This window comes from Cupressus sempervirens, chromosome 3 (assembly GCF_028749045.1).
Source record: "Cupressus sempervirens isolate cs-2001-9-10 chromosome 3, ASM2874904v1, whole genome shotgun sequence".
Classification (NCBI taxonomy): domain Eukaryota; kingdom Viridiplantae; phylum Streptophyta; class Pinopsida; order Cupressales; family Cupressaceae; genus Cupressus; species Cupressus sempervirens.
This window is the reverse complement of record NC_143120.1, coordinates 352,873,437-352,892,502: the sequence shown is the minus strand read 5'-3', so window position 1 is coordinate 352,892,502 and position 19,066 is coordinate 352,873,437. Positions and strand designations below refer to the sequence as shown.

General features: G+C 39.0%; 1 protein-coding gene across 2 annotated transcripts in view; it reads left to right on the top strand.

Annotated features, from left to right (window-relative positions):
* The window catches only part of LOC149566437 (uncharacterized), a 40,486-nt gene extending 21,953 nt beyond the window's left edge, over positions 1-18,533 (top strand). For both annotated transcript variants that reach the window (XM_089819793.1, XM_089819792.1), the window contains exons 3-4: positions 17,486-17,527; positions 17,645-18,533. In XM_089819793.1, coding sequence (XP_089675919.1) covers positions 17,486-17,527; positions 17,645-17,852 — 250 coding nt within the window. In that variant the 3' untranslated portion in view covers positions 17,853-18,533. The remainder of the gene's footprint in view (positions 1-17,485; positions 17,528-17,644) is intronic.
* Positions 18,534-19,066: the final 533 nt, after the last annotated feature.

Sequence of the window (19,066 nt, the reverse complement as noted above, 5' to 3'; positions counted from 1 at the left end):
GAAGGAACATCAAGTTGAAACGACATGTGGAAAAGAACTCATAAGAGGTTAATTCAAAAGGCTTTTAAAAGGAGCCAAAACCAAAGTGACCCAAAAACAAAGGAGCTAAGAAACCAGAAACCACCAAACAACAAGATGCAGGAGCATTGGAAGAAGGAACCAATGCAAACCACAAACAAATGCTTGGGAAGAGAAGGCACCCAACAATCTCAAACAAGAACACAAGACAACCATGGAACCAATCAGCACAAAAACATGAGAGGACAGATTTATCGAAAAAGTTGGAGAAATAGTACCAACAACAACCAAAAAGAACAACCACGGAGTCCCTAAAATCCCATGCACGAAAAGGGAGAGCACATCAAAAGAAGGATCTATGAATGCCTTATGCAAAGCTAAGGAGAAGAAGGAACAAAGAAGCCAAAAACAAGCCAACTAAGGAGAACCTGATCCATCAGACATGATAGGCTGAAATATTGGGGAGAAGATGAAGAAACCAATACAAACAACAACACCAAAACTACCAACAACAAAATAGCTAGACCATTGCAGCATGCCAAAACCCGCACAGCTAGAGAGGAAGCAACATTCACAGAGAAACTAGAGAAAGGCAACAACCTAAAGTGTCATGTCCCCACTCTAGCTCAGTCTAACAGAGACATGTGAGTCAGCTTATTATGGGGTCTTGTAGGCTGACAAGGTTGGATAGAGACCCAGTATGGTTATTCAGTGTTGGGGACTTGGTTTTCTGGTGGGTATTGATCAGTTGGGTGACGTTCCTTGTTTTTAGGAGGCAGTTCCTACATTTATGGGGCTCATTCCTACTTTTTAGGAGGTATGATCATGCCCAGGGTTGGGTTTCCATGAGATGACCCTTTGGGTTCAGTTTCAGAGGGATAGGGCTTGTTTCCTAAATTTTAGGAGCATCCCTAGATTTTAGGGATGAGACTGCCAGTGGATCCTTGATTTCCAACTTCTGTCACAGACAAGTGACAGGATGATTTTATGGTTTGTGATGTCAGTTGGGTAGTTTGTGGCTATTTGGGTTATACTTTTAATATTTCCTAAGTTAGCGTTTAATATTTAAATAAGGCTAAATTAATAGCTATTTTGGAGTAATAAGAGAATTTTGGCCTCATCTGGATGTGTATCCCATGTTATGATAGCTCGTTGGAAAGGTCTTGAAATTCTCTAAATCTTCCTCTTTGGTCTCAGGGCAATTTGGTGAACGGATTTATTACTATGGTGGAAAAGGTCATTTTCTAGTGACATGGTCACTTTAAAATAAGATTTAATTCATTTTTTATAGCCAATGCCAATTGGGGGTCACTTTAGGGTTCGAATTGCTTTGCAAGGGGTTATAAGGAGATGGACGCCATTTCTCATGATGATGCATATTTTTCAAATTCTTCTTTTCAGATTTGCTCTGCTTGAGCGATTTGCGTTCTGGGACGCAAACCCCAGGGTAATTGCTGGCTAGGACGTAACCCTTAGCAGCATTGGGTATTGGTTTGTCAGTAGTTTCAACAGTATTCAGGAGGAAGGTAGACGCCACTTCAGCTTGGGCCTACAATTTGTTTTGTTGGGCATGTTCTTTGGCGTATGGGAGGTGAATTCTAGCAGCCGTACGCTGCCATTTCTTGCACCCGTACTTGCATCCGTACTCTGTCATTTGCAGCACTTGGATACATAGAAAAATCGGTTACTCAACAGCAGATTCTTGCATCTTATCAGCCCGTTTTCATCAGCCAGTTGTGGCGTCATTGTTAGAGGAAATGTACTGGATCTTTTATTTGGCTCTATAATTCAGAGATCTGCCTGGTACGATTTGTATCAACTCTGACTTTACTGCATATTGTTATTTATTTTCAGACTCTTTTCTTGCCATTTGCTACTTCTCATTTCTATGTTGAATAATCATCAAAAACACAAAAACAAACAAACTCTTTTGCATTTCCGTCTAGTTCTACAAGAAAACATTAATAAACAGGAAAAAACAAAATAAAATAAATCTACAGCAGATTTGCAGCAGAGATCCATCAGGGATCTTTCAGTGGTATCAGAGCTTACATCCTGCTAGCCTGTAGGGTTTGTGAGAAATTGTCAAAATAGATTTTGGCATCTGGGTATTGGATAAAAGTTTTTGATAAATCATTTCAGCGTCTGGGTAGTCACTAGTTGGTGGATTGAATACAAATCTATGCATCCTGGTGGAGAAATACACAGATTCTACGAGTGTAGGAGAAACCAGTGGCAAGCAGAGGCTGCCAGAGATGCACAGATACCAGCTATGGGTGAGGCATAGGGTGCTGCTGGCGACGGCATGCCTACAGAGGCAGAAGAAAGAGAGATGGTGCGGACCCTATTCACTACTCAGCCCAGGATCGCTCAGGCTCTAGATAGGTTACATGATACCTTGGAGTGTTTGGAGATGGGTGGACACAGAGGCAGGCAAAGTAGATCAGTTTCAGTGGCTAGTAGTTAGCGCAACCATCAGTCCCATTCTTCAGTTGTGAGCTCCCTTCATTCCAGTAGGAGGCATTGCCATCGTACACCTACTACGAATAGGCCGTTGCTTCCCCAATTCATACCAGGTGAATGGCCAACGCAGGTGGAACCACCAGAAGTGGGGTTTCAGGAGTCAGTTTTGGCGGTCACAGCTGAGTGGAGAGCTCTACCTCCTGAGGTTAGGGACGTCTTCCCTCTTCCCCAGTATTGTGCATAGCGTAGAGATACAACCAGGTTCAGGGGAGATCGTGGTAATAGACTACCACAACAGCAGCAAAATTATGACCTCAATAGAGCTACTGGGAAGATTACATTGGCCCCATATAATGGCTCAGGAGACACTAGTGCACGAGCTTGGGTCCACAAGCTGCACATATACCTTTCATTGAGGCCCATGCCTGAGCGTGAGGCTATTCAGTTTGCTATGTTGCATTTAGAGGGGATTGCCTATGATTGGCGGCACCATAGATTTGTCACCCAGGATCACGCCTTAGTTCACTCCTATGCTGAGTTCATCGAGCGACTCATTGCACGATTTGACCGTAAGGATACAGAACTTTATTACAGGGAGTTGGCTCACCTTAAACAAATTGGTCATGCAGAAGCCTATATTAATGAGTTCCAACATATTGCAATTATGGTACTGGAGATGCACCAGAAACGTAGTGTGATGTTGTTCATTGAGGGTTTGCAGGATAGACTAAAAGGATTGGTACGTGCTTTCCAACCAGCTACTCTTAAAGAGGCTATTGATGTGACATTGAGATTGGATACTGTTCCCACTTCTTATCAGGCAGATAAGAAACCATTTAGAGATTCACGGCCTGCACAGAAGGCCAATACGACACAGAACAAAGGAGGGACCTCATCTAAAACTCCTTGGATGAATCAGGAGACGAGGAATGAATTGAGGAGGAAAAAGTTGTGTTTTTCCTGCAAAGAACCATGGGAACCAGGACACCGTTGCATGGGTAAAGGAAAGGTTCATTTGATTGAGGTGACTTCTGAGTTAGGGGATGAGGAGGTTCTTGATACTGATATTGAGGATAATACAAAGGATGTTGAGCAGTTTCCGACACAGTTGGAGTTAGACACCGCTGAGCCTGTGGCATCAGCTAAAGTAGCTATGGCTACCCTCTCCAGTTATCCTAAGTTTCATGCCTTCCGGTTGAAAGGTACACTTAAGGGTAAGCGGATCACCAGTTTGGTAGACACAGGTGCTACGCATAACTTTATTGATCAAAACTTAGTTGAGAGGCGTGGCTTGCAGTACGAGGAGTTTGGTGGTTTTGGAGTGAAGGTGGCTGATGGTGCCATTTTGGGTTGTACCAAGCGGATTCCACAGCTTAGTATTCAGATGGGAGATTATACTTTGACTGATGACTTCTATGTGCTTCTCGTAGAAGATTATGATGTGGTTTTGGGCATGCAGTGGTTAAAGGGTATTGGGCATTACATTATTGATCACCATCGTATGTAGTTAGAGTTTCTTTTTGGCGGGCAGAAGGTGACTTTGAGGGCAGCGTCAGATGGTGGACCCAGGGAGGCGACTTCTTGCAGGATGGAGACCATCCTTAGGCATAATGATGTGCTTTGGGCTACACACTGTTTGGTTAAATCCAAAACACCCATATCTCAGGATGGCCGTGTATTTCATGTGGACATTCAGTCAGTGATGGATCGTCACAGTAGAGTGTTTGGTGATATACCTCCTGGAGTTCCACCAAATAGAGGGTTTGAGCATGGTATAGAGTTGGAGGATGGAGTGAAGCCAGTGATTACTACCCGATACCGTCATCCTAGAGCCTATAAGGATGAAATTGAGAAGACTATTCATGAGCTATTGGACATGGGTTTCATTTGACCTAGTTCCAGCCCCTTTGCTTCTTCTATAGTGCTTGTTAAGAAGAAGGATGGGACTTTACGGATGTGTGTAGACTATAGAGCTTTGAACAAGAAGACAATAAAAAACAGATATCCCAGTCCACGCATTGATGGGTTGTTAGATGAGTTACATGGGGCTGTCTACTTCTCTAAGATTGATCTTCGTTCAGGTTATCATCAGATAAGTGTACGAGCAGAGGATGTACACAAAACCGCCTTCCGTTGTCACTATGGGCATGAGTTTCTGGTAATGCCTTTTGGCCTTACCAATGCACCAGCTGCTTTCCAGTCCTGTATGAATCATATCTTCAACAAGCAGTTGAGGAAATTGGTTCTAGTGTTTTTTGATGACATATTGATTTACAGCAGTACTTAGGAGGACCATCCCAGACATCTCGAGGAGGTACTTAGCATAATGGAGAGTTAGTCTCTATTTGCTAAGCTTTCCAAATGTGAGTTTGGATTGGGGGAGGTGTTATATTTGGGTCATGTGATCAGTGCTGAGGGGGTGAAGGTGCATGAAGAGAAGATTCAGACGATTCAGAATTGGCCTGTTCCTCGGAACATTACTGAGTTACGAGGGTTCCTTGGATTGTGTGCTTATTATAGAAGATTTGTGAAGGGTTTCTCACAGCTGGCAGCACCTTTGACAGATCTCACAAAGAAAGGATCGTTCAGATGGACAGAACAAGCATAGGGGGTCTTTGATAGACTCAAGGAGGTTATGAGTACTTGCCCCGTTTTGGCACTACCTGATTTCTCGCAGCCATTTGTCCTGGAGTATGATGCGTCGGGTTCGGGTATAGGAGCGATGTTGATGCAGAATAGACACCCCATTGCCTATGAGAGCAGGAAGTTGCAAAACAATGAAAAGTTGTACTCTACCTATGATAAGGAAATGTTGGCTATTATGCATGCATTAGCCAAGTTCAGACAATATCTTGTTGGCAGTAAATTTATGGTGAGAACAGACCATAACAGTATGAAGTATTTCCTAAATCAAACAGAGCTCAATGATTGACAACAAAAATGGGTTAGCAAAATTCAGGCTTATGACTTTGATATCGAATTCATAAAGGGGAAGAATAATATTGTGGCTGATGCACTCTCTAGGAAACCTTCATTGGCTGCCCTATGTTCATTGAGCGAGATTTCAGCAGATTGGAAGGCTCAACTTTTAGTTGAATATTCCAAAGATCAGCATGCTTGTGAGATTATGGAGGGATTGATAGTGGATGACAGATACAGTGTGGTAGATGATATTATCTACTATAAAGACAGGGTTTACCTTGTTCTGGGTTCTCAGTTGAAGGAACAAATTTTGCATGTTCTCCATGATATTCCTACAGCTAGATACCCAGGATATGGTAAGACTTACAGGGCGGTACGTGAGAGATTCTCTTGGAAGGGTCTCAAAGATGATGTTTTACGCCATGTCCGTGAGTGTATGACTTGTCAGCAGAACAAGTCGGAGCATACCTACCCAGCGGGATTATTGCAGCCCTTGCCTATACCGGAACAGAAGTGGACAGGGATCTCCATGGATTTCATTACAGGTCTTCCTCGGGTTTAGGGGAAAGATTGCATCTATGTTGTTGCGGATAGGCTAACGAAGTATGTCCACTTCTTTCCCATTGCATTAGATTTTACAGCATCGCAGGTGGCTGAGTTGTTCTTTAGGGAGGTGTTTAGACTTCATGGTCTTCCCAAGACCATTGTGAGTGATAGGGACAACAGATTCATAAGTTCCTTCTGGCAGAAACTTTTTACACTAGCTGGTACTTTGTTAACACCTAGTACTAGTTACCACCCTCAAACGGATGGGCAGACAGAAATAGTTAACAAATGGGTTGAGGGATATTTGCATAACTATGTGTCAAGGCAGCAAAAAGCATGGGTGCGTTGGCTGCATTTGGGCGAGTATTGTTATAATACTACGCATCATATGTCCATTTGCATGACGCCTTTCAGAGTTCTCTATGGATATGAGGCATTATCTTTCACTGATTTGGCATTTGGTGACAGTAGAGTTCCCTTGGCTCATGATTGGTTACAAGAGAACCAGGATGTCATGAGATCTCTTAGGGAGAATTTGCAGCAGGCCCAAAATCAGCAAAAGATGTATGCTGATAGGCACAGGATTGAGAGGGCATTTGAGGTGGATGATATGGTCTTTCTACGTTTACAACCATATCGGCAGAGCAGCCTAAAAGGGGGGGGGGCTGAGAAGCTAAAACCATGTTTTTATGGTCCATACAGGATACTCAGGCGAGTGGGAGAGGTTGCATATGAGGTTGAGTTACCACATGGCAGCAAAGTTCATAATGTATTTCATGTATCTTGCTTGAAAAAGGCCCTTGGACAACATATTACAATTTCACCTGAATTACCTCCTATGGATGAGGAAGGTAAATTGATTTTTGTCCCTGATGAGATTCTTGAGGTGAGGGAACGACGGCTGAGAAGCTGGGTGATTCGAGAGTATTTGGTTCGATGGAGAGATCTTCCCATAGAGGATGCCACCTGGGAGGGTGAGAGCATTTTACAACATCCTGCATTATAGTTGCTTGTGGGCAAGCATCTCCGAGAGGGGAGGACTGTCATGTCCCCACTCTAGCTCAGTCTAACAGAGACATGTGAGTCAGCTTATTATGGGGTCTTGTAGGCTGACAAGGTTGGATAGAGACCCAGTATGGTTATTCAGTGTTGGGGACTTGGTTTTCTGGTGGGTATTGATCAGTTGGGTGACGTTCCTTGTTTTTAGGAGGCAGTTCCTACATTTATGGGGTTCATTCCTACTTTTTAGGAGGTATGATCATGCTCAGGGTTGGGTTTCCATGAGATGACCCTTTGGGTTCAATTTCAAAGGGATAGGGCTTGTTTCCTAAATTTTAGGAGCATCCCTAGATTTTAGGGATGAGACTGCCAGTGGATCCTTGATTTCTGACTTCAGTCACAGACAGGTGACAGGATGATTTTATGGTTTGTGATGTCAGTTGGGCAGTTTGTGGCTATTTGAGTTATATTTTTAATATTTCCTAAGTTAGCGTTTAATATTTAAATAAGGCTAAGTTAATAGCTATTTTGGAGTAATAAGGGAATTTTGGCCTCATCTGGATGCGTATCCCATGTTATGAGAGCTCGTTGGAAAGGTCTTGAAATTCTCTAAATCTTCCTCTTTGGTCTCAGGGCAATTCGGTGAACGGATTTATTACTATGTTGGAAAAGGTCATTTTCTAGTGACATGGTCACTTTAAAATAAGATTTAATTCATTTTTTATAGCCAACGCCAATTGGGGGTCACTTTAGGGTTCAAATTACTTTGCAAGGGGTTATAAGAAGATGGACGCCATTTCTCATGATGATGCATATTTTTCAAACACTTCTTTTCAGATTTGCTCTGCTTGAGCGATTTGCATTCTGGGATGCAAACCCTAGGGTAATTGCTGGCTGGGACGTAGCCCTCAGCAGCATTGGGTATTGGTTTGTCAGTAGTTTCAACAGTATTCAGGAGGAAGGTAGACGCCACTTCAGCTTGGGCCTACAATTTGTTTTGTTGGGCATGTTCTTTGGCGTATGGGAGGTGAATTCTAGCAGCCGTACGCTGCCATTTCTTGCACCCGTACTCTGTCATTTGCAGCACTTGGATACATAGGAAAATCGGTTACTCAGTAGCAGATTCTTGTATCTTATCAGCCCGTTTTCATCAGCCAATTTTGGCGTCATTGTTAGAGGAAATGTACTGGATCTTTTATTTGGCTCTATAATTCAGAGATCTGCCTGGTACGATTTGTATCAACTCTGACTTTATTGCATATTGTTATTTATTTTCAGACTCTTTTCTTGCCATTTGCTACTTCTCATTTCTATGTTGAATAATCATCAAAAACACAAAAACAAACAAACTCTTCTGTATTTCTGTCTAGTTTTACAAGAAAACATTAATAAACAAGAAAAAACAAAATAAAATAAATCTACAGCAGATTTGCAGCAGAGATCCATCAGGGATCTTTCATAAAGCTGCAAAGAAAAGGAAACATAAACACCTAGAAGAACAACGAGCCAATGAATAAAGCCAAACCAAGCCAACCTAGGAAAAGAGAAATACAATCTTGCCTCCAAACGCACCAACATAAGAGGGAAAGGACCTTCTGCAACTATCAACAATACCTTTTCACTAGTAGCAAACCACCTCCATAAGCCGAGCCTCCATCTCAAAAGGTGCTTACCTCAACAAGAAGCAAGAAACATTGAAATAGAGCAAGAAGGACCTTTGCCACCAATGAGGCATGAAGAGAAAACCCCACCTCAAAAGGGTAGCTAGACTAAAGGAAACCCCATGTACTATTGTCTACAAGAGAAGAAAAGCCAAAAAACACAAGAGAGACACCCACCACATAGAAGCAAGATAAAATCTCCAAAAATAGTAGCCAAAGGGAGAGAAGAGGAGCCACTCACCACACACTCCAGAACAACCACAATAGGGCACAAAGAAACAACCCAAAACCCTGTACAAAATAGAGCACAACCCTCAACAACCACCAGAAAAGGACACCCAAAAAAGTCCCTCAACCCCAACAGAGAAGAACACTGCTACACCTAAAACTAGAGGATGAGAAGCACAAACGGCTCCTCTAGACACCCCATCATTTGCTTCATCGCTGTCTTCTCCCTCTCCCTCACCATTATTACAGGGAACAAAAGCCCTACCGTTGCTTCTCTTGCCACTCATTGCTTCGTGTATTCTTCCTATTGCATTCTACATTTTAAAATGATATAGTTACATCGAGCTCAACAACTAGTTGTTTATGTTATATTTGATACAATGCTATTATCATCCCCCATGTACTTTTCATTTGCTAAATTTTAAATTGGTCTTCTGTAAGACACCTCAAAGTGACTTTATACTATCCACAATAAGTTTATTAGAACCATCACAAGGTACAACAATTGTCATGATATAATATAATAACACGATTTGATTATCATCAATTAAGAATTTAAAGTTAGTGTTTCAAAATATCTCATATTGTAACTATACTACTTGCAAATAGCTTAAAACAAGCAATATTTATGGCTTAATAGGTTACAACTGTAATTGCCATAACGTAGTCAACATAAAGAGAACACAAAGGATCATTCTTCGCTCAAGGATAAAACAATGATGTTAGGGCCATTGAACACTGAGCTGTGCTAAACAAAACAGGGACAATGTTTTCTTTTATAATAAATAATGTGTTCGAGGAACTGCTGAATCTTTACCATTTTCCTTGTCAGTTTATATAAAAGTATTTCTTTTTGCCTGTTGAATGGTATTATAAATGTATAGACATGATAGTTTCAAGAAACATCAGAACTAAATTTGAATGCTTCTGGTGACATCTGCATGATTTTTTTGAACCAACACTTTAGACTGGTCCATCATCACATAAGGAAAAGTAAGCTAGATTCCAGAACCAAACAGATTAAAAAGGTGGGGAGAGAAGGTTTTTAGAATTGTTTGTTTCTGCAATCTATCTCATTTTTCCACATTCTAATAATAGATCATGGAAATGTTTCATATATTAATTTTTCCTCATCCTGTAGATGGATTACTAGTGTGTTCTGAAATGTTTACTCCTCTTTCTGCTTCTGAAGTTTGTGGTTTTACAATTTATCTCAATTAATATTCATCCCGATGATGAATTATAGAGTAATGCAAATATTGATTCGATAAACTTATTCTGTTGTTACCAGAAATATTCAAATTTAAACGACTTATTTATTTATTTATCATCTAGTAGGAATTCACCCAGGTTTTGTAGCTTTGAATTTTGTTTAAATTATATCTTTTCATTGAAACTGACCCATATTTCATGCTTTTCTGCATCAAAACGAAGTCAATAATGAAACACATGTAGCTGAGGCCATTGAGAGGTTAACCAATACACAATTTAAAATATATGATCCCTTTCTGAAGGGAATGTACAATATGATTTTCTAAAGCACACATGATGTCAATGCTTTATTGTCTTCTGAAACTCCAGCAAATGATGTGTTTTTGCATTTTCCATTATGTTGTCAGAGAGGTACTTGCAACCCAGGAAATGCATCTGCCCAAAGAAAAGAAACACACACTGTGCAAAGCAGGCTGTAAAAGGATTCTTCCTACTATAGTTCATAAGGGGCAGATTAATGTTATCCACCCCCAGCATCCTGGCACAATGTTATTATTCTTTCATGAGGAACTCTATATTAAGATCAGAACAGAAAACTAGTCTATTTGAGAAATTTTTATGTCCTTTGCAACAGGAATTAAAATTAGGCAGTACAGCTCCAGAAAAGTTTTATGTAGTTCTCTAGGTCTTCATTGGATTTCGCCAATTGTCCTTACTCTTCACAAAGATATGTTACAGTCTTGTTGGATTTACTATGATAGAGGAATTTTGTCTTACTATTATTTCTATTATACTAATTTAATTATTCTTTCATCTATAAATGAAATTATAAATATGATCAAATAAATTTACTGATCTTTCGAATATTTACTTGTATCAATCCCAATTGTTGCATTGAGAAAATCATCAGTCATTGCCTGGTTGATTTTTTTTGCTTGGTGAAAAAGGTATGTTTTATTAATAGCACTATAAAATTTACATAAAGTAATTTACTATCCATCTATCATAATCAATCACCACCCTTACAGTAAATTGAGACAATATGCTGAAAACCCCGATCCATACATCACCCTAACACCTGACAGTTGGACACAACCCAACCTTGGCAACTGTTGATATGAGTTTTGTTCCACTACAACATGCAAAATCAAACACTCGAAGTTTTGGAGTGAAACACTAAACATTCAATCCTCTGTTGGTATAAGGTTGTCTCTCATGCTAACCTTGCAAAGTAAGATCATGAAACGACTTCAAGGTTCCTTTAATTGTGGATACTAGCCTAGTGAAATAATGTGATTTTCTGTTAATTAGGACTTACGCTATTCACTCAATGGATATCAACTTCTTGCACTTCTAAAGATTTAGCTTCAGAATTTGCAATGAAATATAGCTATGATCTTCAAATTTCTGCTTAAACTTACTTCTACTTCTACTCTTAACTATGAATGCAAAGAATCATAGATGCATTTTCACTCTACTAGATCTAGTTTAATCAATGACTTCACCCATCTAGTGCAAGCTTCCAAGGAACGCCTAAATAGCTTTCACATTGACATCTCCTCTTCAATCCCATCAAATGGATGCAAACTAAAGATTTGATATCAATTGAACTTAAGTGCTTTTAATCATCTGCTTACCACACAAGACACTCTTACCATCAACAAGAGGGTAGTGGCCGAGATTTGTTCAAGTAAAGCAAGTGAAAGATTAAGGAAACCATGCAACATTTCAAAGCAATATCAAGTAATCCACCATGAAAAACCAACAATGAATTATTAATTATTTCAAAAGCATTAAAGAACTCTCTAGCTTCTAGCTCCACCACTACTAACTTTATGAACGAGAAGGCCTTGACTTTTCATAGATGTACAATTACAATGAAGGGCCAAAATTGATTGGAGATCAAGTACCAAGATTCATCCCCACAGACCCTAATCAAAGTTTCCAAATTTACAACCAATTAAATGAGGACACTAGCTCATGGGCCAATATGAAAATGATTATGACAGCCGGTGGGAAAAATAGGAGATTTGGCATGATTTGATTGCTTGTGTTTGAATCTTGAATTTTTTGTTTGGAGGGAACAATTGGATGCCACCTCATCACCCATATCTTGTAGATCTATTTAAGAATACACACTCTGAATCTTGATTTGTGGAATGAGTTTTCTAGGATTGTAAATATTTCTTGCTTGATTGTTAGAAAATAATTTTCAATGAAGATCTTGATTCTTAATCCTTCTAACTTCGATTACTTCTTCCAAAACTTTTGGCTCTTGAAGGTGAATGAGATGCTTCACGTTTTCAAGTTGCTTCCATTTCCAAATTATTCTCATGGCTTGAATTGAATTTACCTTCCAACAGCTGGTGTTGTATTTTCAATTCTCATTTTTGAACTTGAAATTTTGATCTTTCTTTAGATTCTCCTTCATGTAGTTGGAAGACAATTGACAATTTGAGCTGAATCTTCCTTCTTTGGAGCCCCGAGGTTGAATTTGATCATGCTTGAATCTTCTTGTCCTACATCTTGCCTTCCATGTCTCCCTTTCAAAATTAACCTTGCAGAAAAGGAGGAAAAACTGTATTAAACTTTGTAAAATTGATAAACAAAATGGAGCAAATCTGAAATATAAGGATGGATTAGTAAATAATTTACTTAAGCTAGAGGCTATATATTTCCATCTCTATGCAAATTTTGAGATAGAATCATACTGAAACATGGAAAACAAACAAGTATGTTTCTAAGTTGCCGGATTCGTACCCTAGAGGCCAGATCCAAATTTCGATCTGTGCCTGGATTTGTCCAGATCTGGGCAGGGTCTATGTTTTTATCCTGTGGACCCGAAGGTATCCCCAGCCCGTGGATCCGTCCGGGTCCACAGGGTAAAAACTCGAACCCTGCCCGGATTGGGACGAATCCAGCATGGATCTGCTTGAATCCGTGAGGATCCACCGGCCAAAGGGTGTTTAAATGGGGCCAACTTCATTAAAAATGATTTAGTGTTAGAATTATGTATATTTCTCTTATTTTTTTGTATAAATAATGCAGACACACACACAAATCATATTGGGATTTTTTTTCATGAATCCATGTGATTCACATGCCCGAATCCAAACCCAAATCCGAATCAGCAAATTAGGTCATTGGTGATAAACATGCCTGGAATTCACTTCAACTGCCCCCTCTATGATGACTGACACCTAGCAAAGATACAGTTTTCTGACACTTGGTAACTAATTCATTGCCTTTACTGATAAGGAGATCGCTGCTCATAGAAGAAATTCACATCCTCTTCAAAATATGCTGCTAATCTGAAGGTGACTGTTGCTGTCAGCCAAGGAACAATTCACTGCCTAGGATGGAGATGGCTCATTGCTAATAGCAGAGCTCTTTCTGTTTTACCTTGTTTAAATTAATGATTCGAACCCTTTATTTATAAGTGATTCGGGGTGTAAAGAGACATCTTCCTAGGCAGGGCCAGCCTGCATCTTTAGCCAATACAATTTAATTAGAATTTGATTCAATTCATCCTCACATGGCATTTGTTTAAAGCTTGAATTCCTTCTTCAAGGCTGACTGCCCTATGTTCAAATGCTGGGCGGAAATGGACATACTCAGGGCAAACAATGCCCACTGAGGGTTGGATTCCTAACCTTCTTGGACAATACCTCTAAAACTAATACTCCAACTCGCCATCAAAATGTTCAATTTGCAAACAAAATCCTCACAACATCCCCCTTTTGGCAATGAAAATGCACCTACTAATAGAATTTGGTCGCTTAAGGTGGTTGGAAATTCCTGATATTTGGGCATTAATGTCCAAGGAGGGTCGTATTCTAACCCTTCTTGGGCAATCTCATTAAACATCAAATTTGAATCTGCCCTTGTCAACTTCTCCAATCAGATTGTTCAGCTCAAACTCTGATCAATTCCCTCAATTTGACCCACATTTCAGATTCCATGATAAATATTAATACTATAACCAGGTCGGATTCTGACCTGTTTTGGGCAATCCCAGCACAACCTGAAATTTCTCCAAGTCCTCAACTTACCAAAATTTTCATTATCCAAGTTGTTTTATCACCAAATTCGTCAATGTTGAAGGCAGATCTGTAAGGCACTACTACTAGTGATCTGAGCCAAATTGAACGGTCAAAAATTTGGGAAATTTGGGCCCAAATGCCCAGAAAAGGTCGGATTCTGATTTGTTTTGGGCATTCGCAGCCAGCAACTTCAAATTTCAAAAGTCCAAAAAGAACCAATCAAAATTTCATCTTTTCAAATCATTTTCATCAATTTTGCCAAGTGTCAATGACTGCAAGCTGACGTTAAAGAATTTGAGTTAAAGTTGAAGGGTGGAATTCTCGTGATTTTGGGCATTAATGCCCCCAAAATTGTCAGATTCCAACCTGTTTTGAGCAATCCTAAACTGCAACAAAAAATCTCAAAGTCCACAAACCCACCAAAATTCATTTTTTAAGTCACTTTCACACCAAATTTGCTGAGTTCCAAACAAATTCAAATGCACCAAAGTTTTTAGTAAAAACCAACAAATCAACAAAGTTTGGGCAAAAAATGCTCAAAGAGGGTTGGCAATTCAGTCATCCCTCACTAATCTTGATTGAAAATTTGCAAGTTCTTAAACAAAGTTTAGTGACACCAATAGATTTACGGAGGGGCATAATTTGGGTGATGTTGGGCATTAATGACCAAAGAGGGTCATATTCCGACCCATCTTGGGCATATCTGCCATAAACTCGGTCACTTCAAAACCTAGTCATTTTTTAGCTCAGGAGGCGGAATGATTATACAAATATAAAATTTAAGTTACATTTACATTTATTCCTTTCCATCATGGGAATGTGTTGTGATCACCTAATTTAAATTTTGATTGGCCGACTTAGAAGATTATGAAGGCAATGTATGGTGTAATAAAAGATGATTTTGTTGGATGGTAGCAGACTATGAAAGTGTGTTACTGGATGTAGCAGACTGTAGGGTTCTTTTGTTATTGCAGTTGGCAACAATTATTTTAGTGGTGGATTTCCTTTTCATTATTCTTCTTTTGTAAGTGAACCTTATTTTAGGCAGTGAGAAATCCTGGCAGTGAGAAAATTTGGCAGTGAGCCACCTTTTGTGAGAATCACATCAACTGGTGTTTCATTATTTAGAATTAGCATTCTTTGTGTTTTTTCCCTTCTCGGGTTTTCCATGTAAAATCACACATTCATTGTGTATGGTGTTCTTATGTGCTTTCATGTTAATATCTGTTTTATTTATCCAATTGAATTGAGATTCTGCCGTATCAATTGAGATTAAGAAGAATATTTTATATTAAGTGATTCACCCTCCCTCTCAGTTTTTTTGGATTATTCAACATATTCTTCCTTGTGTGTGCTGGTTTTTCCTTGGACCATTGAATTAGAAGTTTGTCTCATCAAACACCAGCTTGCTGGTCCTCTCTTTTGTGCCTCTGCTTCCATGCATGCCATTATCTCCCTTTCATGCATAAATTGCAGCAAAGTTTCTCTACTGATTGGTTCTTCAGTTCTACATTCCTCAATTGGCTCCACTGCACCCCCAAATAATAAAGGGACAAAACCTGTCACCCGTGGCACACCAAACACTTGACTTCTCTTCATCCAACATAAAACTCCTACTCAGAACCACCGCAGCCAACAAAGAAGGCAACCCAGGAAGCCATTCCTCTACACATTCTTGCATGACCCATTCAACTTCTACCATGGATCCCAGTTCCAAACAGCACATAAGTAACATGGACATCACTTCAACATTCACACGGTCTTATTAGTTGCTCTTCATGAACTTTTCTCCCACCAGCAGATCGACTATCTATATAAAAATGAAGTCATGAATTTTAAATACACCCTTCAATCTATTCTCTACCACCTTGCCCAAGAAGGCCAATTGTTGCCTCTCTGCCATGAACATGAATCTTGCCTCTTCGTTCTTGCAACTTTAATTAACAAAACAATGGCCATCCATCTACTGAGTTCTTCTTAAATATTGGCATGTTGTTAGAAATAAATGTGGTATAATTGCATGGAGTCTGCTGCACTCTTCTTTATATCATCAATACCAAAAAATCATTGCAACTATCATTGGTGGCATATTGAGATTTAAATCTCCAAACCTCTTAAACAAATGATTATTGTCCACCCAACTAGAGGTCACCCACTTGGATAGAAGATTGACCACTTCATTCCCAACACAATGTGTATGGGATCATTTGAACCCAATAGTTCTCCTTCGACAGGGAAGTGTCCCACCCTAGACCCAGGCACTCTCGAAGCATGGGCGTCCCTTGGACTTGTGGATGTTGTTCCCAAGTTTCGTAGTGCTACTTGTTAGCTGCTAGGACACAGGGACCTCTCAACAATCTCAAAATATCGAGGGGGACACTGGCATTGTTCTACTGTTTCAAGGATGTATGGGCGTCCCTTAGCGGTGACCTTCTTTTGCATTGAGCTATTTAAAGAAACATTATTGTGCAGGGCTATAGGTGTGGGGCCAGTTGGTGTTTTTTTGGAGGATCTTGGCCATGACGAGTCCAGTAATTCTAATGATGAGGAGATTGCCAGGAGGCCTGACCTCATGTGGCATGATTAGATGCTTTCCTTTACTACATATTTGTATTATCCGCAGATGTGTTTCCGGCAGAATTTGACCTGTTCCAAATTCTGGGACGTCCCAGAAACTTGGAAACTCCCTTGAACCTTTCCCTTGGTTGTCCTAGAAAATTAATGTTTCAGTTTTGTTAATTTGTTTGATCTCTACCTCATGTGAACTCTAAATTTAAATTATTTATAATTTATATAAGCATGCTCTATTCACGTTTTTATATGAATATTTCAGATTTCCCTATATGTTTTAAATTTTTCCTGTTTTTTGTATAGGTGTTCCCACTGTCGTCCCCTGCTCAGAGAAAAAAATCCATCTTGGAAACTTGTTTTTCCATTGCCCATCTCCTCATCTTAGGAACTTGGGGTAACATAGCTACATATTGACATTGTTTTGATATCACGCTACTCATTATAATCTTCATGAATTGATGAGATAATAGAAATCTTCCATTTGCTGATTCAACAATTTAAATTTAATATTGATTATTCTAGTTTCTAATTAGTGATTTTCAGAAATGTTGTTCAAGTATTCACTATTTAGTCCATCATACAGATACCCACTTCTGACCCTTCGACATATCCACACCTGGATGAACTCGGTTAGGCTCATTAACCGGCCGTATCTTGCCTGGTTGTTACCTACCAAATCAAATAATAAACCACAAAGGGATTTCAAATAAAGAGCTGAAGCAAATAGTTAAGCACGATAGGATATTGAAGTGAAGTTTGTGTCGTTTCATATCTCTACTCTTGTTTTCTGATCTAGTTAATGCTGCTCTTATTTGTTTGCAGAGATCAATTAAGGCTGAAGAAGAAACTGGAAATGGCAGAAAGGTAGTATTTGAGAAAGTGCCTCTCTTTTTATCAGGGCGATGCACCATACTTTTTAGTTATTTCTGTACGTTGTGTTTACACGGACAGCGTTCTAATTATATGATCTTCGTGATGCAGGAAGAACCAGGTGCTTGTAGGCCAGATTGAAGAATTCCGGCAATCGACTCAGGAAAGGGTTTCTCTGGACGGAACTAAGAAAGATAGAGCATTGAATGAAAAACAAGTCGAAAACATGCTTTGCACAGCCAAGCCAAGGCTGCAGACGGATGTAGATAGTGGGCACGGAAGTGCAGAAAGGTCACCACTACATGTGCTCAACTGCTAAGCGTTAAAACCCTCACTTCTCCATGTCCTATTGCACAGCAGATTTTTTTTTCGAGTTTGCTGGCACATGGGAATCTTTAATTTCCCCCAGCTTCTTCATTTGAAGGTAAAATATCGCGAGCTACGTCAAAAATCAGCAGAAGATTCTCCTCGAATGCTAATTCCTCATCAAAGAAAGGTGGTTGAACATACCGTCATCTGAATTCGCACTAATATCTCATTAGTAGTAGCCATGATGCATATGATACAAAGGGATTGTAGTATGATAGCGAAACTACTACAACTGTTATATCATCATTTGAAGGAGTTTTGGTGCAATACACCGTTTTCCGGGAACAATGTAGACAAAACAATTTGACAGAAAATTTCAACAGCTTTCAGTATTATATATTTGTTTAGTTGTTCCCTTGTGACACAGAACTCAGAATTGCCCGCACCATTAATTTGGATTCTATGTGTGGATATTTAGTTTGATTCCAAATGAAGGATACCGAGGTGTGAGTCGAAACCAAAGCGATTATTGTTGCTTCCTTGTTATGACTGTATTATAAGCTGGTTGGAAAACATTTATAGCTTTGACATGGTTCCATATGTTTTAAATGTAAGAGATGTATTATATCTTCAGTTTGGCACACTACTAAATTAAGTTTTATTTTAATAAAATTTCCATGATATTATGGTAGATATATGAGTTTTTTTTTTTTTTTTTTTTTGGGAAAGTTGCAAGAAATTTACAATTTAATTTTTTATTTTATTAAAATAATGTAAAAATTGAATATTTTTAAAAATATTTAGACTGGTTATATATAGACTTGCAGTTATCCTTGAAAATTTAAAAATATTGATAGATTCCCATGAAATTTGGTATTTGTTTTATGTATTGATAGATTCTAATGAAATTTGGTATTTGTTTTATGCTTTTAATTTAAATAGTTAGGCTTTTATATATTTTTTCCCTCCTAAATCATGTACGTACATATACAAGGATTCCTATAGCTTATATATATGTAGTTTAGAACAATCAATAATTTAGAAATTGCTTTCAATATGTTATAATTTATGTTCTTATATAAATTGAAATAACGTTGATAATTTATTGAAATTTTAATGTCAAGTTTTTGTTTGTTTGTATTGAATTTGTCATATAAGACCTTAGTTTGACCCACCATGATTTTGTACATAGCACCTCATACAAGTTGCTTCTATAGTACTTAG